This window comes from Sminthopsis crassicaudata, chromosome 6, assembly GCF_048593235.1.
Source record: "Sminthopsis crassicaudata isolate SCR6 chromosome 6, ASM4859323v1, whole genome shotgun sequence".
Taxonomy (NCBI): Eukaryota; Metazoa; Chordata; class Mammalia; order Dasyuromorphia; family Dasyuridae; genus Sminthopsis; species Sminthopsis crassicaudata.
In genome coordinates this window covers 200,321,562-200,347,549 of record NC_133622.1, presented here as the reverse complement: position 1 = coordinate 200,347,549, position 25,988 = coordinate 200,321,562, and the positions used below count along the sequence as shown (strand labels likewise).

The 25,988-nt window shown below is 32.2% G+C and overlaps 1 protein-coding gene across 1 annotated transcript in view; it reads right to left on the bottom strand.

Moving 5' to 3' along the window:
* The window catches only part of PIK3C2A (phosphatidylinositol-4-phosphate 3-kinase catalytic subunit type 2 alpha), a 164,965-nt gene that overhangs the window by 87,010 nt on the left and 51,967 nt on the right, over window positions 1–25,988 (bottom strand). Inside the window, exons 3-13 of the mRNA XM_074272393.1 lie at window positions 25,601–25,701; window positions 17,955–18,112; window positions 15,548–15,668; window positions 14,286–14,397; window positions 10,601–10,680; window positions 10,412–10,475; window positions 8,201–8,344; window positions 3,304–3,352; window positions 3,005–3,215; window positions 2,280–2,402; window positions 713–880 (exon numbers count right to left, since the gene is read on the bottom strand). Coding sequence (XP_074128494.1) covers window positions 713–880; window positions 2,280–2,402; window positions 3,005–3,215; window positions 3,304–3,352; window positions 8,201–8,344; window positions 10,412–10,475; window positions 10,601–10,680; window positions 14,286–14,397; window positions 15,548–15,668; window positions 17,955–18,112; window positions 25,601–25,701 — 1,331 coding nt within the window. The remainder of the gene's footprint in view (window positions 1–712; window positions 881–2,279; window positions 2,403–3,004; window positions 3,216–3,303; window positions 3,353–8,200; window positions 8,345–10,411; window positions 10,476–10,600; window positions 10,681–14,285; window positions 14,398–15,547; window positions 15,669–17,954; window positions 18,113–25,600; window positions 25,702–25,988) is intronic.

The window sequence follows — 25,988 nt, the reverse complement described above, 5'->3', positions numbered from 1 at the left end:
TTAAAAACATTTGGAGAAGAACCTATAGATTCCCTCAGACTGCCAGAGGAATACAAGACAGAAAAGGTAAAGGCTCCTGTTCAGTCCATGTTTTTGCTGGTAAAGATTTATGTTAATGCTGCAAAAAGGACTGTTTATAATTATTTTAATAGCTTCCCAGAGGCTAAGGGAGGCAACTGTGAAATGCACCCTGATGCTATGCTACTGTGCCCAGGAGTAACTGAGAAAATGCTTCTCCCACGTGAGACTGACCTGGTTATCAGAAAGCTCCTTCAAATATAGTCAGTAATCTTTCCAATGTTTTAGTATAAACAATCTATCTCCAAGGCTTCAGAAAGCCTCAGGATCACACTATTTACAATCATAGAAAGTTAAAACAAAGAAAATTTGTCATTTTCTCCTCAAAAATTAAAGTCACCAAATGGTTATTAACCAAGTATTATTTTTTTAGCTACAGCATGTCATGATGACCAGCTACTTAAGGGATAAAGGGATTATGATCTGTGTTCCATATAAAACTCCATCAAATAATATATAAAATTAAATAAACCTTAAGTTATAGTAGTATCCATAATTGTTATTATTATAAATGATTGATATATGCATAGAATATGACAAATCCTACTGACAAAGCCCACAGCTGAGAAGAATACAAAGATGTTCCTTGGAAATTAGCCAAATTAGAAATGATTACAGCGCAATTAACACTTACCGCTTAAAGTCAAAAAGAGGAAAAGAAACTTTGCCTAAAATCTCAGGTCCCTTTCTCTGCTTATTAGAGTCAGGAGAACTTCCACTGTTTTGATTTAAAATTCCAAAAAGGGTAAGGTGAAGAAGTGATTCCAAAGGTAATTGGGAAATCTGAATTGGGAAAATGATTCTGTGGGGGGGAAAATTGTCAGTTAATAGAAATAAGTAGAAGTCAAATGAATACATTTAACTCTTCATAGAAATTACCATAGTGAAAAATATAAATTTCTGAAAATTATCTTCAATTCTGCATCACCTTTATATAATATATATGTTATTTAACTTTACCTGCAATAATATACAAAATACCCCCTTAAAATTATTAAATTAGTTCCAAATAATTAATAAAAGAACCTCAAATTAAGACTTTTGAGGTTCTGCTTCATATCATTAAAACTGACAAAGTTGACAAAAACAAAAATAGTTAACACTGGAAAGATTATGAGAAGAATACTGTTAGTTAAGCTATAAGTTGATCCAGTTGTTCTAAAAAAGCAATTCAAAATTATGTGAGGAAAATTATTAAAGTACCCAAACCTTTTGACCTAATGATGCTATTGCTGGACATTTACTTCAATGAAGCCAAAGACAGAACTAAAAGTCCAACCTAAGCAAAAATAAAACAAAAGAAACCCCACAACACCACTTTTTGTAAAAGGAAATTTACTTCTGAAGTCAGGGAACTTAAGTTAAAATAAGTTTTGCTATATATTTTCAACAGATCATTTACAATGCAATTTTTTTTTGAAAACTGTCCATACCCTATGACCATTTTTCTATTGGAGAATAGCGTTTCAGTCATTTATATTTACATCAGTTCCTTTTACTTGAATATCACTTTTATAAAAGATATTTGATTTAAGAATTCTTCCATTACACAATATTTTCTCTTATTATTCTAGATAAATGTTGTTCATGAGATTTTCTTTTCTAGTTCTGTGTAATCAAAAGTCTTTATTCTGTCCTTTACGCTTTAGGCAGTGTACTATTATTTTGCTTTTGGTTTTTTTTTACTTTTTGTTTTTGTTTTAATGATATTTCTCAGACTTATATGTAAAATAAAAAATTGTATTAGTAAACATTCAACAGTAATTTTAATACATAAATTTTAGAGGATCACATCTGAAATGAAATTTAAGAGGTCACTTAGTCCAATAACTAACTTTACTTAAGTTCCTAAACAAATTTTAATTGAAAAGTAATTTGATTTCTTTTAAAAAAAAATTACTTCGAAATAACCCTTTGCAACAAAGAAAAAGTTATAGCATTACTTTAAGAAGGGGGTTCTTAATATGAGTAACAAACTTATTTTTATAACATTGAAAACTTTCAATTTAAATAATTTTCTTTGTAATTCTACATGCTTTATTTTATTCCTTTAAAAACAGTATTCTCAGAAGGGCTACACAGGCTTCAAACTACGTTCATGAAACAAAAAGGTAAAGAACCTTAGCTTCAAAAAAAATGTGCACAGAAATATAAAACATGTGACTGATAAAAAAGATACTCAATTAGGAAATATTACTTACAGTTCATCCCATTTAATAAGATAGAAGAAATTTTTATATGTCCCAACTTTCTTCGATTGAATAGGTTTAAAAAGATCCTTCCCATTGTGAGTCAAGGAACAAATTAAATAATATTTTTCATAACTAGAAAAAGAAAATTGAATTTAAAATTTTACTCTTGATGACATCATGTCAAATGTCACATTTTCTTCACAAAAGCACCTGCTTTCTTAAGTTTACATAAGCAAAAGTTGGGCTCAAGTTACCTATAGTTTATAGTAATTCAGCTGAAATTTAGCAACTAAACTTGTGAAGAGTTAGCTACTAAATTACTAAAATTTTACCTGCTATGTTGCCATGAAATTGTCTCAAAAGAAGAGATCTTATGGTTTCTGGATAAGAAAATGGCCAAGATTATCAATTTCTTAGTGCCAGTTAATGCCAAGAACTCGACAGAACAATTTGCATTCATTATTCAGGGTCTTGGGTTTAACAGTTTTAGTTGCCTTGTCCATTCCATGACTGTCTTCTCAGCTTTTTATATATGAGTACTTTAGCTTGAACAAATATATCACTGTTTTGAAACCGATTATTAAGGCAGTTTTTACTAGAGCATTATTTATTAAAGTACTTTTTTTTTTTTTTTTTAAGTCTAAAAAGGCAGCTTTGCTGGATATACTTTGCTTTTAGCAAAGTATATCTACTTTATATACTTGACTATACTTACTTTTGCTTTGCTTACTTACTTTGCTACCCAATTAGGTGAAATTCCATGTGCAGCAAATATTGTAAATTGTAGTTGTTCTGTTGTAGTCCATGCTTCCTTAGTGGTCCTATGATTTTGTCCACAATCTACAGAACCACCACATGAGTTTGCATGGAGTCTGAGAAGATCATAGATGGCTGCAGTTAACTGGTCCATGCTTATTTGAACAGGATTTTCTGAAGTCAGGGAACCTAAGTTAAAATAAACTTGTAATACAATTTACTGAAACAATTAAGAAAATTTTACCAAAATTTAATTAAAGAATTTAAGTAAATTTACCTCTACTCGAACTCTTGCTTATTATGTCACCTCTGGATAATGAAGTCACCTAAAAAAGGGAAGAAAAGGAAAAAGAAAAAGAAGCAACTATAGCAAATAACCACTTTATTTCTGAAAAATTTTTTAATTTGAATATCACATAATAGAACTTTAAGGTTTATGGTACATGTTTCTCATACTCAAGTGACATAAGTATCATAAATATTACAACCCTCATTTTATAGATAAGGAAACTGAAGCTGTAAGAGGTTGATTCACATTGTCACATAATTAGGATGCATCTAATGAAGTAATCAAACTTGGATATCCTAATTTCAAGTCAAAGCATGCCTACTCTTCCTGCTGGAAGCATTGTTGATTATCTAACCATTCTACCTAATTCACCAAACCACATGGTTTCTCAAATATACATAATTGAGTCTATAACAAAGAGATTATTTCTTTTTAGGGAAAACTAACGAAAGGAAAGAAATGTAATTATTTTTGAGCTGCATTAAGGAAATAATATGCTAAAGATAAAACTGAAATGCTTAAGAACAAAATGAGATTGTATATTTAAATATGATAAAAACTAAGCATTTTAATCCGACTTTTATTTTTTCTTGTAGATATCAAACTTAATTATTTTTATTTTATTCATATTAAAGTGATTAGAAATTAGTATGCCAACTATTATCATCTGTTCCACTATTGCAACAAAACAGCTTAAAAATTAGTTCATTGCTGGCTCTTCAAAAGACAATACTCTTGTAGCACATGTATATACAAGATTTTAAATTCTGTTATGGCATTATTAGAGATGTCAATAGTACTTTGAATAGCAAAGAAATGTAATTTCTTAAAGAAACTGAGGATTTTCTTTGCATGCAAAAATCTATACATAAACTTAACATTTTACCTTAATATCAGAAAAGTGAATTCTACTGCTGTCTTACATAATAATCCTGTCCAATAGGCTAATGCACTAGCTTTTCCCTCAAGAAAAATTGTATTAAACTGTAAACTAACCCCTTTTATATAACCTAAACCCTTCTCTGTAACTGAACAGAGCTTCTCTTTTATTCATGCTCTATCACACTATGTTCTATGGAATAGTGATGACACTAATTTGCTGACAGCCCTCAATGTTATTAGATGTACTTTTTCTGAGGCCTCAGAAGCACTATCCAACAGGAGGAGAGGATATGCTGCTTGTATCATTATTCCCTGACACAAGTCATTCCTCCTTGGTATTTTACTTTGACAAAACACACACACACACACACACACACACACACACACACACACACACATACATACACACACAACCAGATACTGATGGCCCAAAGCAAATCTGCTTAGTTTTTCAAGAAGTTCGGAACCTAGGGGCAGCCAGATGGAGGAGAAAGAGGAGGAGGAAGAGGAAAAGGAGAAGGAGAAGAAGAAATGAAAACCATCTTTGCCATTAAAACCATTTCTAGTCATATGAAAAAATGTTCTAAATCACTATTGATCAGAGAAATGCAAATTAAGACACTCTGAGGTACCATTTCACCTCTCAGACTGGCTGAGATGACAGGAAAAGATAATGATAAAAGCAATTTGAACTATACCCAAATGCCATTTGCATTCAGAAAGCACCGTGGATACTGAATGTAGATCACAACATAGTATTTTCACCTTTTTTTTGTTGTTAGCTTGCTTTTTGTTTTCTTTCTCATTTTTTCCCTTTATGATGATTTTTCTTGTGCAGCAAGATAATTATGGAAATATGTATAGAAGAAATGCACATGTTTGATATAAATTGGATTGTTGCTATCTACAGGAGGGAGTAGGAAGAGGGGAGAGAGAAAAATGTTGGAATGCAGGACTTTGCAAAGGTGAATGTTAAAGACTATCTTTGCATGTATGTTTAAATAAGAAGCTATTTTTTAAATCTAAAAAAAAGAAAATCTTTGCATGCATTTGGAAAAATAAAATACCATTTTAAAAAGTTCAATCTACTTTTTCTATTCTTTATCCTCTTTAATCCTATTGTATCGAATTGGACTAATAGTGGTTCTTCAAAAATATTCCACAATGTTCTATCTCTATCTTTGTTTATATCAATTCTTTCACCTGTAATACCATCTAATACCATCTATGTCAAAATAGTGTCTATCCAATGAACAGCAATTAAGAAAAAAAAAAAAAAAGACTGATATGGAAATACATTTAGGGGCAGCTAGGTGGCGCAGTGGATAGCACCAGCCTTGAAGTCAGGAGGACCAGAGTTCAAATGTGATCTCAGACACTTAACACTTCCTAGCTGTGTGAGGCGGGGCAAGTCACTTAATCCCAGCCTGGGAGGGGGAGGGGAAGAGATAGTTAATACATTTAAAATGATTGTACATATATAACATATCAAATTGCTTGCTGTCTTGGGGAAGAAGGTAAGGAAAAAAATCAAATCTTAACAAATTTTTCTTAGAAAAATGAATGGTGAAACTATCTTTACTAAAAATACTAATATATATATATAAAATATTAAGTAAAAATAAAATTAAAAATTCACAACCAAAAAATCCATCTTTGACTCTTCTTTCTTCTGCACCACCCTCTGATCCAATCAGATGCCAAATCTTCTTAACTCTAACTGCACAACTATTATATCCATCCCTTACTTTCCACTCACATCATTAATCATCACTTTAGTTCCCATCACCTTTTGCTTGGACTACTACAAACACTTCCCAAGTGACTTTCTAGAATGCTCCAACAGCTCTATTACTTCTAGGATAAAATAAATTCCTCTATCATTTAAACTACTTTACAAACTAAGTATAGCCTGCCTTTGCAGAATAATTAAACATTATTTTCCCCTCACTAATTCTATCATCTTCTAGTCAGGCAAGTACACTTGCTTGTTCTGCTCTGTACAGATATTGTGCCTTGACAAAAACAGTCTCCCCATCCTTGAATGTTTTCCCTCCTCACTTTTGCTTATTGAAAACCCTGTCTTCTCAGTAAGGCTTCAAGCTCAATTCTTACCTCCTTCAAGAGATTTTCCCCAATTCCCCCAATTTTAGTGCTACTCCCACTCTAATAAATTAATATTCATTTTGTGTATAGCTAATATTATCTGTGAATATGATAATATAATATACAATAATATATTAATAATATCATTAATTATTAATAACATAATGATAAAACAATAAAATATAATAATATCTGTAAATATCAGCTGTGTATTCCTTAGTAGAATATAAGTTCCTTGCCGGTAGAAATTATTTCTTTTTTTGCACTTGCATTTCCAGTGCTTACTTAAAGCCTTGTACATAATTAAGTATATACAAGTTAGTAGTTAAGTGCACAGGTATTTAAATATTTGCTGATTGACTGTTTTTAAACTAAGAGCCTTATCAAGTGTAACTTAAAAGACTTCTTTAGATACCATCTATTCTAACTTTCACATTAATAAATGAAGAAATTGGGACTGAGAGGTTTCCTAATTTGCCCAAGGCATATTAATATAGCTTAATCAATGGTAAAGCCAAAACTAGATTTCAAGCACTACAGACAGACACTTCCTTTTACATTTCTATCAGGCTTCTTCATCTATTTTCATTTACCTTCCTTCTTTTATGGCCATAGTGAATAGTCTTCTTTTGGTTCTATTTTTTTAAATCACTTTGCAATAGTTCATGTAGGTATTTTCAAATTTCTTTATATTTTTCAAAATCACCAGCTTTAATTATCTTTGTTTTCCTTTGGCTCAATATTTTTCTTAAATACATTTAAGCCACTTTCCTATAATTGGCTAAAAATTGCTTCCTTTTTTTTTTTTTTTAACCATTTAATGTTTCTATGAAGTCTTTGAGGAAATAATTTTTGTTTTTGATGATATTTTCAGTATATGTTTCCAACAAAGAAATAAATGAGTCAATCATGCTAAAGTTTGATTCATGTGCCACCTAAAATACCTATCTACATAATGTATGCAAGTAAAAGTAGATTATGAAAACCACCTCCCCTCACTCTCTTGCTAAATACAGTGTACCTTTCTACTATTTCCTGGAGCCCAGGGAAATGTTAACATTGCTCCTGTGTGTCTCTATTAGGTGTACTACTTGGTTTCACTCCCTAGAAATCCTCACGGGTACCTGAGCACTATCAGACTCCTTCCAGGAATCTCCTCAAATATTTCCCCTCCACACTACTGACAAGTTCCCCTCAAACATCAGGATCATTATTATTATCCACCCACCCCAAAGGAGGCACTATTTTATGCTCTCAAAAATGAAAACTCTATCTTTGTTTAGAAAAGATGATCATATCACTATACACTTCAACAACAATACTGTATGAGGAAGTATTCTGATGGAAGTGGAAATCTTCAACATAAAGAAGATCCAACTCACTTCCAGTTGATCAATGAGGGACAGAAATAACTATACCCAGAGAAGGAACACTGGGAAGCGAATGTAAATTGTTAGCACTACTGTCTATCTACCCAGGTTACTTATACCTTCGGAAGCTAATAATTAATGTGCAACAAGAAAAAGGTATTTACACACATTATGTTGTATCTAGATTATATTGTAACACATGTAAAATGTATGGGATTACCTGCCATCGGGGGGAGTGGAGGGAGGGAGGGGATAATTTGGAAAAATGAATTAAAAAAAATAATAATAAAAATAAAAAAATAAATAAATCTATTGGAATTGCCTTGAGAAAAAAAAAAAGAAAGAAAGAAAAAGATGATCATATTAACAGGCCTCTTAAAAGATGAGGATCCATACTCAGATCATAGCAAACTTAAAGTAATAAAATTCTACTTGGTAAAAAATAGCCTATCCTCATTTGGAGGAAAGTATGTATTTCATCCAGACAAGTATAATATAAAATGTAAAAATTGCCAGGAAACACTCACCTCATCACTTTTGCTCCTTGGAAGATTAACTGCTCTTTTTAGTTTCTTTACAGATTCTGTAATGGCTACAGTCTCTACACCATCTAAAGCACAACAAATTTTTCTTACTGCTTTAATTATCTGATCTACTGCTTTATATTGGCTCTGAAAAAGAAGATGAAAAAGTTCAAAGTAAAGATTTTAAAAGAATTTCAGATATGAAATCACAATTTATAGTTAATTAAAAAAAACCTCAATGAATGAACTCACTTTGGTGTTATAAAATTTAAATGGCTAACAAAAATTATAAAACAAAGTTTGACTTTTTTTTTTAATTACACAATTTCTTAGTTTATAATATAATAAGTCATACTGTAAGTTTGTTTTTGCAGTGTTTATCATTGTGCCAAAATAGGAGAGAAAAAGGACTGGCAAATCCCTACCTTACTACCAAATACTATTTAAAATGGAAAATTCATTATTGTCTCTAGAACGTGGATCTGAAGCTTAATTCAGTCACTAGCATAATGACACTACACCTCCCGCAGTATCATACAGAGGATCAAATGATAAAATGCACCTAATAATGATAAAAGGATAAAAATGTACATAGTGTTTTACAGCCAGTAGACATTTATGTAAGCTGCTTAGCTGCAATAAAATATAAAGTTAATAAAACTGGAAGTCAGGTTTTATACCAATTTTAGAGTAAAGCACTTATAGAATTGAGTATTTTTGGTCATTTGCTTCAGTCAAATTTTTTGTGATTCCATTTGATTTTCTTCTTAAAGATACTAGATTGATCTGCTATTTCTTTCTCCAACTCATTTGACAGATGAGAAAATTGAGATAAAATAGGGCTGAGTGACCTGCCCAAGTTCACATAGCTATTAAGGGTCTGAGGCCAAATTTGAACAGATATTTCTGACTCTAGGCCTAGTATTTTATGGTCTATATACCACATGGATACCCTCTTATAAGAACAGTACATGCTTTTCTTTGGATACTAACAGTAATAATGAGGTTTTTTCCCTTTTGTTTAAAAAAACCCTGATGATTAAAATGTCATCTATAAAAGCTTAAACTCTGTCACACAAGAATAAAACTTAGATGTGGACTCTAAAAACTATGTGAGATTTGGAACTACAAATGTTAACTATTTTCAAATTATTTTTTAAATCTTCAAGATTTTTCCTCGAGTTTTATGTTTGCTCCCAGGAATATATTATCAGTAACAACCTTTTAAAGTAACTTAGCATTCAATGGGGGTAGCTAAATGGTGCAGTAGATAGAGTGCTGGCCCTGAAATCAGGAGGAACTAAGTTCAAATCCAGTCTCTGACACTAAATACTTCCTAGTTGCGTGACCCTGGGCAAGTCACTTAACCCCAATTGCCTCAGGAGAAAAAAAAAAAAAAAGGAAACGGGAAGAAACTTAGCTTTCAATTACATACAATTAGAATACTGCTATAAAATCAGTTCATGAAAGCAAGAATTAGAAAGTCTCTATCACTTCCTCAATTACATAATGGACTCAAGAGCAGGATTAGAGAACAGACTAAAACATACTGGAATGTGAAAAAATACTCATCTACCTCTTAACTCCACTATTTTTTAACCAAACCATCCTTATAGGGAACTTTTAGTGAAGATAAAGTCCTTCGGGGGCAGCTAGGTGGCGCAGTGGATAGAGCACTAGCCCTGAATTCAGGAGGACCTGAGTTCAAATCTGGTCTCAGACACTTAATACTTCCTAGTTGTGTGACCCTGTGCAAGTCACTTAACCCCAGCCTCAGAAAAGGGGAAAAAAAAAAAAAAAAAAAGAATGAGTACAAGATAAAGTCTTTCTCTCAAGGCATGTCAGCATCAACTTTCCAACATATATACTAAGAAACTGTCTGGGACATCTGGAGGTTAAGTGACTCAAGATAACACTAGCATCATTTATTGCTAACTAGGCTGAAACTAAAGCGCTCCAATATTTACTCTAACAGGTTCTTCTCTGAAATAAAATCAAACTGGAAGAAGTAGTTCTATCTCCATTTTATTTACAATACTTCAGATAACAGAAAAATAGTAATCAAAGTTAAAGACTTAAGTCTCCAGAATAAACCACCCTATAAAATATTTCTAATCTTTTAAGATTATTTAATTGCAAACCAAGACTATTTTAAGTGAAAATATTGACAAGAATCTGGGAACCAATAAGCCAAAAATATAAAATGATACTTACTTCACTTTGAAAAGCCATCTCTACTTGGTTATGATAAGTATCTAAAAGTTCTTCAACAGAATGTCTGAAAGAAAGAATAACTTTTATAGTTGAAGGAGATGAAATACAAACCTTAAAGACATTCAATAAAAATAATATAATATATTTACAAATGTTTGAATACTTAAAAGTAAATTTTAAATACTATACCTTGCCATGACTTCTTTAAATGGAATTTCTATATGGTGTAGATATTTGCTTACATCTGTAGGTGTTTTATCATCTTCTGCCTGAACACAAAAATGTGTTTATTAAAATAAATGTCTATGGGATTACCTGCCATCGGGGGGAGGGAGTGGAGGGAGGAAGGGGATAATTTGGAAAAATGAATAAAAAAAAAAATGTCTAACATCTTTATTATTTTGATTGCTAACCCAGATAAAGAGTACTCTGAGAGCAGGATTGTTTTTTAAATCAAAGATTTAAATTTAGTATTACACAAATATAAAGCTCGGAGCTGATTTCTTGTAAAATCATCAGATTAATATTCTGACAAACATTTTCAAAATAATGTTTATGAAAGTGGTTAATTCTAGGTTCAAATATATAAATACTTTCAAGAATAAAACCTACCCCTGTTCTAAAGCTATACATAGTAACAGCAAAGCCAAAAATTACTTTTAAATGTAGCTAGCTGGCAGCCAGAATAAAGCATTCATATATCATAATTTATTCAGCCATACTCCAGTTGATGGGCATCCACTCAGTTTCCAGTTTTCTTGCCACTACAAAGAGGGCTGCCACAAACATATTTGCACGTGGGTCCCTTTCCTTCCTTTAAAAATCTCTATGGGTTGTATATAGGCACAGTAGAAACACTGCTGGATCAAAGGGTATATACAACTTAATAACTCCAAAAGAGATTTTTTAAAAAGAAAAAGGATCTATATATAAAAATCATAGCTCTCTTCTCATGGCAAAAAATTGGACATTGAGGGGATATACATCAATTGGGGAATGGCTGAATAAACTACAGCATATGATTTAAAAAAAAAATGTACTCATTAATGTATTTTTAATAACTGCATTATTTATCATGTTGGGGGAGAAAAATCAAAACAAAAGGAAAAAAGGGAGAGAAAAAAAAAAAACAGAAAAAAGAAGCAAGCATAGCATGTATTAATTTACATTCAATCTCCAAAGTTCTTTATCCAATGCAGATGGCATTTTCTATCCAAAGTCTAATGGGACTGCCTTGGAGTAATACATGATTATGATAGAATATTATTGTTCTTTGGGAAATGATAAGCAGGATGCTCTCAGAAAAACCTGCAAAGTCCCTCATGAACTCAAGCAAAATGAAATGTAGTGTACAAAGAAATAGCAATGCTCTGGAATGGTTAGCTGTGAATGACTTTGTTATTCTCAGCAATACAATGATCTACAACTACTCTCAAAGACTTATGATGAAAAATGCTCTAAATACCCAAAGAAAACTGATTGTGTCTAAATAGAGTAAAGTATATTAGGTTTTTTTTTTTTTTAACTTTAATTTTCTTAAGAGTTTCTTTTTTTGGGGGGGAGGGGAGAGATAGAATAACTATGTTTTCTTTTACAACATGACTTTTATGGAAAAGCTTTGCATATCTTCATGTGTTACTTCTTAATGGAAGTTGGGGTTAGGGAGGAAGGAAGAGAATCTGAAACTCAAAAGTTTTAAAAACAAATATAAAAAATAGTTTTACATGTAATGGGGATGGGAAGGGGAGGAAAGGCAGAAATAAAAATACAAAATAAATACAAAGTATATAAATTTTATTAGATAGTACCGTTCCCCAAAGTATCAACCTATATTTCTCACTCCCTTTCTTAGTGACACTCCTTGAAAAAATCTATTCCCATTATCTCAATTTCCTTGCCTCTTATCTCCCTTCCTAATCCTCTCCAATATGGTTTTTAATATCAGTTAACTAAAATTTTTCTTCAAAATTACAAATTATTTCTTAACTATGAAATCTGCTAGCTTTTTCCCAATACTAATTCTTTTCAATCTACATGTAGAATGCCACATAGCTGACTACCCTCTTCCTGAATATTTTCTCCTCTCTAGATTTTTATACCATTCCTCTCAAATGGTTTTTCTTCTATCTTCTCCTACCTGCTTGATTCTCTTATTCAAATTACATTCCCTAAATATAGGGGGCTCCCCCCAAGATTCTGGCTTTGGCTTTCTTTTTTCTTTATAGTCTCTCTGAGTAATCTAATGAGTTCCCATGGATTTACCTACTCTCTACCAACTATACAGGTGACTCACAAATCTACATATGCAGTTCTAATCTTTTACTTAAACTTCTCTACACCATCAATTGGAAGGTTAAGTGAGACAGTGAATAGAACAGTGGTCTTGGTATCAGAAAGATTTACAGTCTCAAACACTTACTGGCTGTATGATCCCTGGCACTTAACCTATGCTTGTTTCAGTTTCCCTATTAGTAAAATGGAGATAATATCAGCTACCTTCCATGGTAGAGAAGATCAAATAAGATAACTATAAAGCATTTACAGTCTGACACAGAAAACATTATATTATGATGATATATTACAAGCTATAGAGGTCCCCAAAACATCCCAAGTCATTTCCCACTTTAAATCTTCTCAAAACTTCCAAACTGTTTCTGCCAAAGGCACCAACATCCATTCAGTGTCACTGATTTGTAATTGTGGCACTATTTTTTTCCTCATGACCTGTCATATGCCATAAATCCAATCCTTCATCAAATCTTGTCCCTCCTGTTTTTATAACTTCTTTCACATGTGACAGCTTCTCTCCACTCATATAATTTGACTACTACCATTTGATTTCAAGCACTCATTCCAAAGCCTCCTCACTGGTCTCCCTGCCTCAAATCTTCCATCACTACCATTCATCCTTCAAGATGCTTCCAAAGTAATTTTCCTTATGACCATATAATTCCCTTACTCAATCTGCTTCCTATTACTTTCAAAATAAAATATAAACTTCTCTGTTTAGTATTTAAAGCCCTCTATATTTACCTGTCCAACACCCTGGATGTTATCCTCATTTTTGCACTCTGCCAAACTGACTTCTCTTAACACTGGCCTTCCCACATATCCAATATACACTCCTTCCTAATCTCAACCCACAGGGATCAGGCACCATTTTCTTCATGAAGCCTTTCTTGATCCCAGCTGCTAGTCTGATCTCTCCAAAACTCCCTTTTATTTAACTACTTTGTATATAACTATAATTATATGTTTATGCTACACCTATCTGTATGTGTGTGTGTGTGTGTGTATATATATATATATATGACATAAGCTCATTACAAATAATGTTTTTTTTTAATATCTGTGTTCCTAGCAGTTGGCACTTAGTAGATAAATCTAAATAGTAATACTATTACTATTTATATCTTATTTGCTTTTCCTTTTCCTGAGCCAATTGAGGTTAAGTGACTTGCCCAGGGAAGTGTCAAGTGTCTGAGACTAGAATTGAACTCAGGTCCTCCTGAATTCAGGGCTAGTGCTCATATCCACTGCACCACCTAGCTATCCCCCATCTTATTTGCTTTTAATGCCAGAAGAATAACCAAATTACAGAATTAAGTTCTAATAAATTATGCCAAATTGGAAAAAATATTTTTTTCAAATGCCAGGTATTAAAGAGCTCTTAATAAATAAAGAGCTTCTCTCTCATTACAACAAATCAAGTCCCTATTTTTTTCTTCTTCAGCAACTCTCAATTCTTGTTTGCTTTTTTTACTCCAAGGTACGGGAAACAAATCAGTTTTAGAATACAATTTAAGTTTTCTAAAAAAATTCAACCAAAAACAAATATATATATATGTATACATATATATATATATATACTCACTGTTCGAGCGAGATCTCGGCACATTGCATCAAAGGTCAAGAGCTGCAGTTTAATTTCTGTGTCCCATTTTCGAGAGTTCTGAATATATTCATGACTTCCAAGGCAATGGTTACTATTAAAAATAATAATTTAGCAATATTCTCTTAATCAAATTAAAAATTACAAATGTGAAGATCCAGAATAAATACTGCTTCAATGAAATGAATGGAACCACTAGAAGCTGAGACAGATAACAAAATAAGTAGAAACAGATCAAAGGAAAGCCTTAAGAGTAACTTAGTACTATGACTTTAAAAACAAATATAAAGAACTAAAGGATTTACTCTATTTTTTTTTCTGAGGCAATTGGAGTTAAGTGACTTGCCCAGGGTCACACAGCTAGGAAGTGTTAAGTGTCTGAGATCAGATTTGAACTCAGGTCTTCCTGACTTCAGGGCTGGTGCTCTATCCACTGTGCCACCTAGCTGCCTCTACTCTATTAGTTTTTGTTCCCCCCCCCCCAAAGATATTTCAACATTCACTTTTGCAAGGCTCTGTAATTCAAATTTCTCTCTCTTCCTCACCTCCCTCCTCCCTAAGATAGCAAGCAAAACTACATCTATTAAGAGATGTGCTCAAAGCAATGTACAAAAAGTAATCAGATATTTCTAAATGATTAGAGATGAGACAAAAAGTGATTAAACTACAGAAAAACATGCTTAGTAATGCTGTACAGTTTTTTCAGCTGTCTCCAACACTTTATGACCCCATTTGGGGTTTTTATGGGCAAAGAGCCTAAAAGTTCTGTCAATTTCTTTCTCCAGATCATTGTGCAGATGAATAACAGAAAAGAGGATTAAGTGACTTGTCCATAGTCCCACAAGTAGGATGTGTCTTAGGCCGCATCTGAACTTAAGTCTTCCTGATATCAGGAAAGTACCTATGCATGTACCACTTCACTGCCCTAAAAAATGTCCAGATATAACAAATTATTTGTTAAGTAAATGAGACAAAGAGATTAACAAGATATTCATGATTAGCTATAGAAAACAAACCAAGTTTGACAACTGAAAAACAACATATCATAGAATTATGTCTGCTAAAACAGAATTTAACCATACCATAATATGCTTAAGGAGACTGCAAGTCCAAATAATATATATATAAATTTTTAAATAAAAATTGAATAGAATTCATGTTTTATGCATATTGCAATGATATTCCATTTTTAACTAAGCATCTTTAAGGATTAGGTTTTTTACTAAATGTGTAATCATGCTTACTTCTGTAGTACTTCTTCTTGACCACAGACTTTAAGGACATAGCTGCCAACATCTACTTGATTCAAGTCATCATGGACCCAGCAAAGTGCTTGCATTATTATGATCTCAACAGTGGAACTTACTATTTAAAAAAATAAAAAAAAAAAGGCGTTACATGTTAAGTCTAGTTTTGCTCACTTAAGTATACACACAGCTTTCAACACAGATTAAGTTGCTCTTAAAAAAAAAAAAAAAGATAACGTTCTTACTACTACAAACTCTTATGAAAATAACACTATTTAGGAATACACAGAAATATGGTAGATTGTAAAAAGGACCAAATCGATATAATTTGGTAGAAAGAACATTACCAGACTGGAGTCAGAAGACCTGCTATCTAATTCTACTTCTTACAAGCTGTATAAAACTTGGGCAAATCATTTACTCTCTCTAAACCTCAGCTTTATTATTTTAAAAATGAGGACATTTGCACTTCCTACTCCAGAGTGTTGTGATGATCAAATAATCACATATACAAAATATTCTGTACTACAAATTAATGCTTGTTCATACAATATCTACAATGTGTAAGGAATAGCAAATATGGAAATGAGATAAACAAAATCATTCAACTTAAAGACATTTAATTAATCAATATGGATAATTCCCCTCTGCAATGACAACAATCCCTTCTTAACTCAAGGAGAGTAGTAGTAACCCCAAAACCCTCTCCTTCCTGTCTATGGCCAGCCAGGTATTAAGTCTCTAAACATTCAGGCTGGTCCTCAGACAAGAGACACAAACCCAGATTCAAGAAGGGCATCTTCAGAGTCTTTCCAGAGTGGGAGACCTTAACAAACCTTGCATTCTGCTGGCAGAAACTTCTAAAACTCAGTCACTTCCATGTCATAATTAGGCATCAGAGTAGAACATTGATGGAGTAAATTACTGAAGACCATATAAGTAGACATGAATATGTATATTATTGTCTGTGCCCAAAGCCCAAGTTAAAAATTACAGACTAATAATACAAGCTCTCAACCTTTTCACAAAAGAATATAGAAACCTGTCACCATATTGGGCATTAGTGAATACTAAAAAACAATCACTATTAAGTAATGCTTTTTTAAAATTACAGTAGCCCATAATAATAAGCTTTGCACTAACACTTATTTAGAATAACTGTACCTGAACCTAATATCAAAATGGAATAGTTTAGTAGGAAGATTAATAAGAATTCAGTGAAAAACCCTACATAATTATCCATAAGGGGTACCAGTCTTCAAAAAATTATGGTTATATTTAGCTTCTGACAGTACGATTGGTAAGGTTTCTCCATGAAAATAAAGTTTTATACTTGTAAATTAAGTTTGGCAAAAAGTTAACATTTTTAATTCTTTTTGAGAATGGCTAGGTTATAACACAATATTAATTATGTTTTAATACAAGTTATACATTTGAAGTCAACTGTTTAATAATGTATTATCCAAAAATATTGCCTTGAGTTATTTGAGCCAATACAATCTTCCTTACAGGATGAAATTAATACTAACTGTACTTAGACTTTCCTTTTCAAAATTTCAACATTTCAGAAACATGTAACATCACAAATAAATATAATTTTTATCTTTTAAACTGAAAGCCAATTTAAATGGCTGGTTTTGAATTTCTGCATGTGATTGATATTCATTTCTCAGAGGCTTCTCATTTAAAGAAGATCATTAAAAATATGAGACAAAAAGGAACATGATCTAGTATTTCAATTTGAAGCCCTCAAGTAAAGAAAAGGCGTAACTTGAGAGACCCAAGCTTGATGTAGAAGTTTAAGAACTTTTCTACATATGGAATCTTATTAAAATTAAAAATACTTATAAGGAAATCTCAAGACTTCCAGTTAATCCTTGGCTTTATTCCTGTTGCTTTTAGGATATTGAAAGTTTGCAACTATAAAAATATAAAAATCAGATAAGAAAGATATGACAGTCATTAAAAAGGTATCACCCAGAAATTTTGGGGTAAAAGGGACTGGAGAACAATCTTTCAAGTAACAGAGTATGTCTGTGAACAAAAGATTCTAGAAGATAGGCCTAGAACTAAGGAAAAAATTACATGTTCTCTACATAAAATACCAAAGGCAAATAAACATTTAATAGTTGGGGAAACCCCTAATTAACTCCCCACGTCATGCATCTGAAAACCTGAGCCAAATATATCAATTTAACAAATACAATTCAAAATTATTTTTAAAACAACCAAGTACTCATTAGGTCACCTGTTTTCTTAAGAGGGCAATCCAAAAAGGTATCCAAATGAATGGCAATTCACTAAATAATAGATTTAATGATCATTAATTAAAAAGAATTACAACGTTGTATCCATTACCTTTCACTTAGAAAAAGTCAATCCAACACATGTATTTAAGACATACCATCACATGTAAAAGTAACTGGTAGCTGAAATCCTTCAATTTCTATGGAAACCTTCACACTAGAATTCTCTCCACATGTGTTTCTCTGCATCATAACTGGGCTTAGCACATAACCTGGATTTGTGATTCGACTGGTATGTAGAAAGTTGGTCCTCAATCTGTTAAGTAAAAAAAAAATTTGCTTGTTAAAAACTGGATTTAAACAATGCTTCTAGACCGAATATTTTGCTAATTTTTCCACTCCGATGTATCTTTGCTCACTTTTGCAAAAGTCTGTTAAGTATTATGATAAATGAATTGCAAACAGCATGCACATTTAAAATAAAGCAATAAAAGGAAAAGGACAAGTATCCTTCTCAACCTTTAATACTGCTGATCACCCTCTTTGGCTTGAAAATCTCTTTTCTTTAGATTTTCAGGAAACTGCTATCATTATTCTCTTCTGTTGGCTTTTTTTTATTTTTTATTGACATTCAATGAACTGTCAAATTTTCAGCATTTTGTCTCAAACAAATCTGAAGTCAATATACGCGCCAACATAAAAGATTAATTTCAAGGGACTCAATAAGGACAAATTGTTTATGTTTTATATATGGAAATGTAAACCATAATCTAAAACTGACATTAGTAATTAGGTAGTCCAAAAGAAAGATTGGGGGAGAGCTGAATACGATATGGCTCTAAATAGCAAAACTATCTAGGAAAAATTAAAAATAGTAATTATACTATACAAATTAAGTACAATAGCAAGAACCAATATAGAGGAATTAGATGAGGGAGAAGGGCTGATAGTTCCAAAAACCTATTCATGTTGGTAATGGGTTAAAAAGGGAACAATACATACATATATACACATAGGTACCCTTCAAAATCTATAAAGAAATAAGAGGAGAGGGGATAGGATAAGATGGGCTATAAAAGGGTACATGAATCAAAGGAAGTGGAATAAGGTGTGTAGATAAAGGGAAAAGAAATAAAGAGGGATAGAAAAAGTAAAGTACAAAAGAGTGTTTAGATTAATAAGAATGGGATAACAATGATCAGGAATGGAATTTATTAGGAGAAAAATATGGGTGATAATCACTGATCTCAAAGTCAAACTTAAAAAAATGATTCAATCAAGAGGGGAGTCTACATTATATTTCAGCCATATTAATATTGTTTTAGATGTTTGTTTACCTGTGTATGTTTAAATAAATATATCCTATTTTTTTTTTCTAGATCTGTAAAATAATTTCTTGGGAGTTTAATTGATATGGCACTAAATAAATGGACTAACTTAGGTAATATTGTCATTTTTATTATATTTACTCAGTCTACCCATAAGCATTTGATATTTTTCCAATTGATTAGATCTGACTTCATTTATATGTAAAGTGTTTTGTAATTGTGTTCCTATGATTCCTGACTTTGCCTTGTCAGGTAGACGCCCAAATATTTTATATCTTTGTATCTTGTGCTTCGGGACTTTGTTGGTAATATATAAAAATGCTGATGATTTATGTGGATTTATTTTGTAGCCTACAATTTTGCTAAAATTGTGAATTGTTTCTAGTAGTTTTTTAGTTGATTCTCTAAGTGCACTATCATATCATCTACAAAGAGTGATTTTGGTTTCCTCATTACTTACTCTAATTCCTTTAATCTCTTTTTCTTCTCTTATTCCCTAAGCTAACATTTCCAATACAATATTGAATAGTGATGATGATAGTGGGTGGCCTTGTTTCATCCTTGATCTTACTGAGAATGGTTCTAATTTGTCCCTATTACATATGATTCTTGCAGATGGTTTTAAATAGATGCTATTGATCATTTTAAGGAAAACTCCATTTATTCCTATACTCTCTACTGTATAGGAACAGGTATTAGATTTTTTCAAATGCTTTTTCTGCATCTATTGAGATAATCATATTTTTTTGTTAGTTTGGTTATTTGTGAAGTTCAGATTAGTTCCCTGGAGGCCCCAGAATCAGCCAGAGTAAGGACCCTAAAGTCCTTAGTCTTTAGGGGGAGAAGTGAAGGGGATAGACAAGACTGCCATACGCTCTCCACAACCTCCCTTCTATTTGTCCACCTCCAAAGTGACTCTGGTTCGTAATATTCTTCTCTAAAGAGTAATATTCTCTGAGGGCAGGTTTCTTGGGGGGCTTCTGGGAGTAGCCTTAGTTTCAGTTCAAAATAATAATTGCCTCAAATGTAGCCAAGGATTAAAGTCCAAATCCTTTATTGTCTCTTTCAAAATCTTATCTCCTTCACTTGGGGGTCAGCTAGTTTTCTGGAGGCCTTCTGGATCTTGATTTCAGTGTTCTCCACAGGATAGCTTGCCACCACTTCTCTGTCTTCCTTCATTTTGCCCGACTGCCATCTCTAGCTTGTGAATCTATTCGACTGAATCCTGTTTTGTGAATCTCCCAGAGTCCATCCTGGTTGAGGCTACTAGCTCATATATGCTCTATTAAAGATGTGAATCTTGTGGAAATGTAGAAAGTACTAAATACATCTAGAGAACTGTTAAGCACCCTGCTAAACGACTACTGTCTCTATCAATTCCACTGACTTAGCACTTTGTAAGAATTCTAACACTGGCTCCTCTCACTTCACCCTCAATCCCACCTTACAATTCTCTTAACCCCAAGCATTGGGCTACCATTAACTGTGAGAAGTGAAATTCCAAACATGCTAATAGAGTTATTGTCCAATAGGTAATTGGCCTTAAATGATCAGTTGTCTGATTCCAGTGCACCTGTTTCAGCCCTTTACAATTATTGATAATAGTTAATTATGCTAATAGTTTTCCTAATTTGAATCAATCCTGCATTTCTGGTATAAATTCTACTTGGTCCTGGTATATTATCCTGGGGATGACTTGCTGTAATCTCTTTGCCAATATTTTATTTAAGATTTTTGCATCAATATTCATTAGAGGAAATTGATCTATAATTTTCTTTCTCTGTTTTGACCCTACCTGGTTTCAGTATTAACACCATATCTGTGTCATAAAAGGAATTTGATAGGACTCCTTTCCCCATCTGCATAGTACTAGAATTAATTGTTCTTTTAAACATTTGGTAGAATTTACATGTAAATCCATATGGCCCTGAAGATTTTTTTTCTTAGGGAGTTGATTAATAGCTTGTTCTATTTCTTTTCTTTTCTTTTTTTTTTTTTTTTAATGGAACTTAATAGTTTTTATTTTCTCTTCTGTTAATCTGGGCAATCTATGTTTTTGTAAGTATCCTCCATTTCACTTAGATTATCAGATTTATTGACATATAGTTGGGCAAGATAATTCCTAATTACTGCTCTAATTTCCTCTTCATCAGTAGAAAGTTCTCCCTTTTCATTTTTGATACTAGATTTTCTTCTTTCCTCTGTTTAATCAAATTAACTAAAGTTTTATCTATTTTGTGATTCAGAGCAGTTCCAATGGCCTTATGAAGAAAGCCATCTACTCCAGAAAGAAAACTATGGGAACTGAGTGTGGTTCACAACATAACATTTTGACACTTTTTTTTTTTTTTTTTTTTTTGGTTGCTTGTATTTTGTTTTCGTTCTCATTTTTTTTTTCTGTTTGATTTGATTATTCTTGTGCAGCAAGATAATTGTATGAATATGTATGCATATATTCGATCTAACATATTTCTAATGTTTAACGTATATTGATTGGATTATTTGTCATCTGGGGAAAGTGGGGGTGGGGAAGAAAATTAGAAGGTTTTGCAAGGGTTAATGTAGAAACCAACTCTTAGTTTTATTAATTCAATAGTTTTCTTACTTTCATTTTTATTATCTCCCCTTTTATTTTCAGAATTTCAAATCTGGTATTTAATTGGAGGTTTTTAATTTGTTCTGTTTCTAGCTTTTCTAGTTATATATCCAATATACTGATCTTCTCTTTATCTATTTTATTCCAGTAACATCTACAGATATAAAATTTTCCCTAATAACTGCTTTGGCTGCATCCCACAAATTTTGGATTGTTATCTTATTATTGTCATTCTCTTGGATGAAATTATTGATTGTGTCTATGATTTGTTGTTTCACCCACTCATTTTTTAGGATTAGTTAGTTTCCATATGGTTAATTTTCCCCTCGCAATTTTTATTGCATCATGATGTGAAAAAAAAAAAAGCCTTTAATATTTTTGCCTTTCTGCATTAGATTTTGAAGATTTTATGCCCTAATACATATATTTTGTGTAGGTTCTATGTAATGCCAAGAAAATAATATATTCTTGTCTTCATTTAATTTTCTCCAAAGGCCTATAATACCTAACTTTTCTAAAATTCTGTTTACCTTGTTAACTTCTTTCTTATTTATTTTGTGATTTGATTTATCTAATTCTGAGAGAGCAAGGTTTCCCACTAATATAGTTTTGCTGTCTAATTCTCGCAACTCTCTTAACTTCTCCTCTGGGAATGTGGATGCTACACAACTTGGTGCATATATTTTTATATTGATATTACTTTATTATTTATGGCACCTTTCAGTAGGACATAATTTCCTTCCTTCTCTCTTTTAATTAGATAGACCTATTTTTGCTTTTGCTTGATCTGAGATCAGGATTGTTACCCCTTGCTTTTTTTTACTTCAGCTGAAGCATAATACATTCTGCTCCAGTCTTTTATCTTTACTCTGAATGTATCACTCTGCTTTAAATGTATTTCTTGTAAACGACAAATTGTAGGATTTGGGCTTTTAATCCAGTCTATTACCTGCTTCAGTTTTATGGTTGAGTTTATCCCATTCACATTCATAGTTAAAAATAATAATTTAAACTCTGTTTCCTACCATCTTCTTTTCCCCAGTGACACCTTTCTCTTCCTTTTCCCTCTTTCCCTCTTCCTCAGTCTTTTGTCACTGATCACTCCCCTCATTTACAGCCCTTCTCCTTTTCTTATACCTTTCCCCTTCTCTTCTGTTTTCCCTTCTATTAGCCTCCCTCTTTCCCCTTTCCCCTCCTATTTCTCTATTGGATGAGACAAGCTTGTCTGGGAAGCTAAATGTGTCTAATATTCTCTCTTTGAGCCAAATCTGATGAGATTAAGAGTGACACAGTATTTATCTCCCTCCCTTCTTTCCCTCAATTGTAATAGGTCTTTTTTGCCTCTTCATGAGATGTAACTTACCCCATTTTAACTCCCATTTTCATCTTCTTCCGGTAGAATCACCTTTCCTCTTCTAATTCCTTTTTTATATCATCACAATAAAATCAGATTATACTTGTACCTTCTAAGTATATAACAGAGACACAGATCTTAAGAGTTAAACATCATCTTCCCATATAGGGATACAAACTTTTTAACTTTTCTTTCCTTTTTGTCTTTTTATGCTTCACTTGAATTCTGTATTTGAAGACCACATTTTCTATTCAGCTCTGGACTTTTCATCAGAAATAAATGAAATTCACCTGTTTCATTGAATGTCCATCTTTTCCCCTTAAAGATAATGCTCAATTTTGCTGGATAGTTGATTCTTGGCTGTAATCCAAGTTCCTTTGCCTTTCAAAATTTCAGATTCCATGCCTTTCAATCCTTTAAAGTGGAAGCTGTGCAGTTTTCTTTGATGATTTCCTAAAAGATGATATCTAAGCTCTTTTTCTCATCATGATTTTCAGGAAGTCCAATAATTTTTATATTGTCTCTCCTAGATCCATTTTTCAAGTCAGTTTTTCCAATGAGGTATTTTACATTTTCTTCTATTTTTTTTCTTTTTGGTTTTGTTTGATTGATTCTTAAAGTCTTATTGTGTCATTCATTTCCATTTGTTCAGTTTTAATTTTTATTGAATTATTTTCTTCAGTTAGGATGGGTTTTGTTTTTTTTTTCAATCTTGTTTTGCATTTGGCCAATTGAACTTTTAAATGAGGTATTTTATTCATTGCATTTTTTTTTCTCACTTCACAAATTCTGTTTTACAATTAATTGGTTTCTTTTTCATATCTATTTTATAAGGTGGTAGATGCTTTTTCCATTTCATCAAATCTATTTTTAAAGGAGTTTTCTTCAAATAATTGTTTTTCCTTTTCCAAATTCTCTTGCAAAATTCTCACTTCCTTTCCCCATTCTTTTTTTTCCTAATTCTCATTTTAAGATTCTTTTTGAATTCTTCCAAGAGATGGGAACAAATTCATATTAATTACTCCTTTGGGGTTTCATCTGGAGATGATCTGCCTTTAGGATCCTCAGGGTTTGAGGTCTGTTCTTCTCTTTCTCCTTAAAAGCTATCTATGGTCAGCGTTCTTTTTGCTCATTTTTTTTTTTTTTTTTTTAAAAAGATTAAGGTCCACTCTTAAGGCAAAGGGGCAACAGCCTCTTTAGGTCTGCCTTTTATAAAATTTTGTAAAATTTGCCTTTTGCATTTGCTTTGAATGTCTCACAGATAATTTGCTGATCCAGCTGTTTATAGCCAGGAAAGAGTAGCTTACAAGCCACTTAATAAATTCCCCATGCTCTGGCTCCCTGCTCCTTGTGCTGCATCTTCACTTGACCATCTCCCCCTTGCTCGATTGAAATAGACCTTTTCTGAAGTTCTTCCAAAGTATCTTTTGCTGGAAATTTGTTGCACCCCAAATATTTATGGGTTCTGTTACTCCAAAACCAGTTCAGATGCCTGATCTGGTGTTGGAGACATAAAAGTTATATCTGATAACACGCTATAATCTACTTATACTCACCACTGTACTTTAAAGCTCTTTATTGTACTTTAATTCCTCTGATATCACAAAAGAACATGATTTCCTATAATGAATGCCTCCTGGCCAGGAAATTATTAAGATTAAAGACATAGGCTTTGTAGCAGTATGTAGTCTGTCATCATTAAAAACAATACATGCCTTATTTCCCAATGGTGACTCAGTCCAAATCTCTTACTACTCATTATGTATCTATAGTACTTGAGCAAAGATGCAAACACTGAATGGTTTTAGCACACAGCTGTGACTGGGAATATGCATTTATTATCAACTTTGTTTTTCCAATGTTTTTACATTAAAATAAATTTAACTAAAAGAGTTTTATAGACAACTAAGCAACACAGTGGATAGAGAGAATCAAGTCAGGAAGACTACCAATTCATATTCATTCTTAGACAACTGTGTGACACTGGGCAAATCACTCAACCTATTTATCTAGGTTTCATGATTTATAAAATGGGGATGATGACAACACTAACTTCCCAAGGTTGTTGTGAAGTTCAAATGAGGTAATGTTTGTAAAGTGCTTTGTGAACCTCAAAGTGTTAATGCTACTTATTACTGTTGTTATTATTATTATTACTAATTATTATGGTGTTCAGGACTTTTCACAATTAGTACAATGCTATCTTTAAAAAAGAATATTTTTAGATCCTGGAAAGGAATTGGTAATTTTTTGTTCAGGCCTTATAATATTCACACACCATATTTGACTTTGTATCTCCATAGTCACGTCTGCCCTGGAGTCTTGTATTATTTGGAAAGATTTAGGAAAATTTTAAGGTTACATTTTAGTCTGAATCAAATTATTTCTTAAAATCAACAAACAATAAACAACCAATAGCATACTGTGTAATTGCAATCTGTCATTAGTTTTCATTCACCAAGTTAAATGTTTCTTAAATCAACACAATAAAATATGAATCACTAGCTTAAAAGAAAATTTTCTTACTTTGAAATGGTTCTACAAAAAGCTGCCACCTCCTCATTCTGGATTTCAACTTCTTGCAAAAGAGAACTTCCAGTTGACAAACTACTGGTCCCACTGTCTTTCTGTAATTAGAAAAAATGTTTTTAATAATATTAAATTATTTTTAAAGTAAATAAAATATTCATAGTGGTAGTGTTCAAATTTCAAGAATTATTTTTGTTTCACTGCACATGGTGATACACATAAAATCTAGAACTAAGGCTGCTGGATTTTATGAGTACTGGAGTTCTGAATTGCAATGGGTAGAACTAATAAAAATCCAAATTAACTTCAGCATCAATGTGGTGAGCTTCAAGAATCAGGGATTATCCTGTTACAAATCAGCTTCTGTCAGAAATGGAGCAGATCA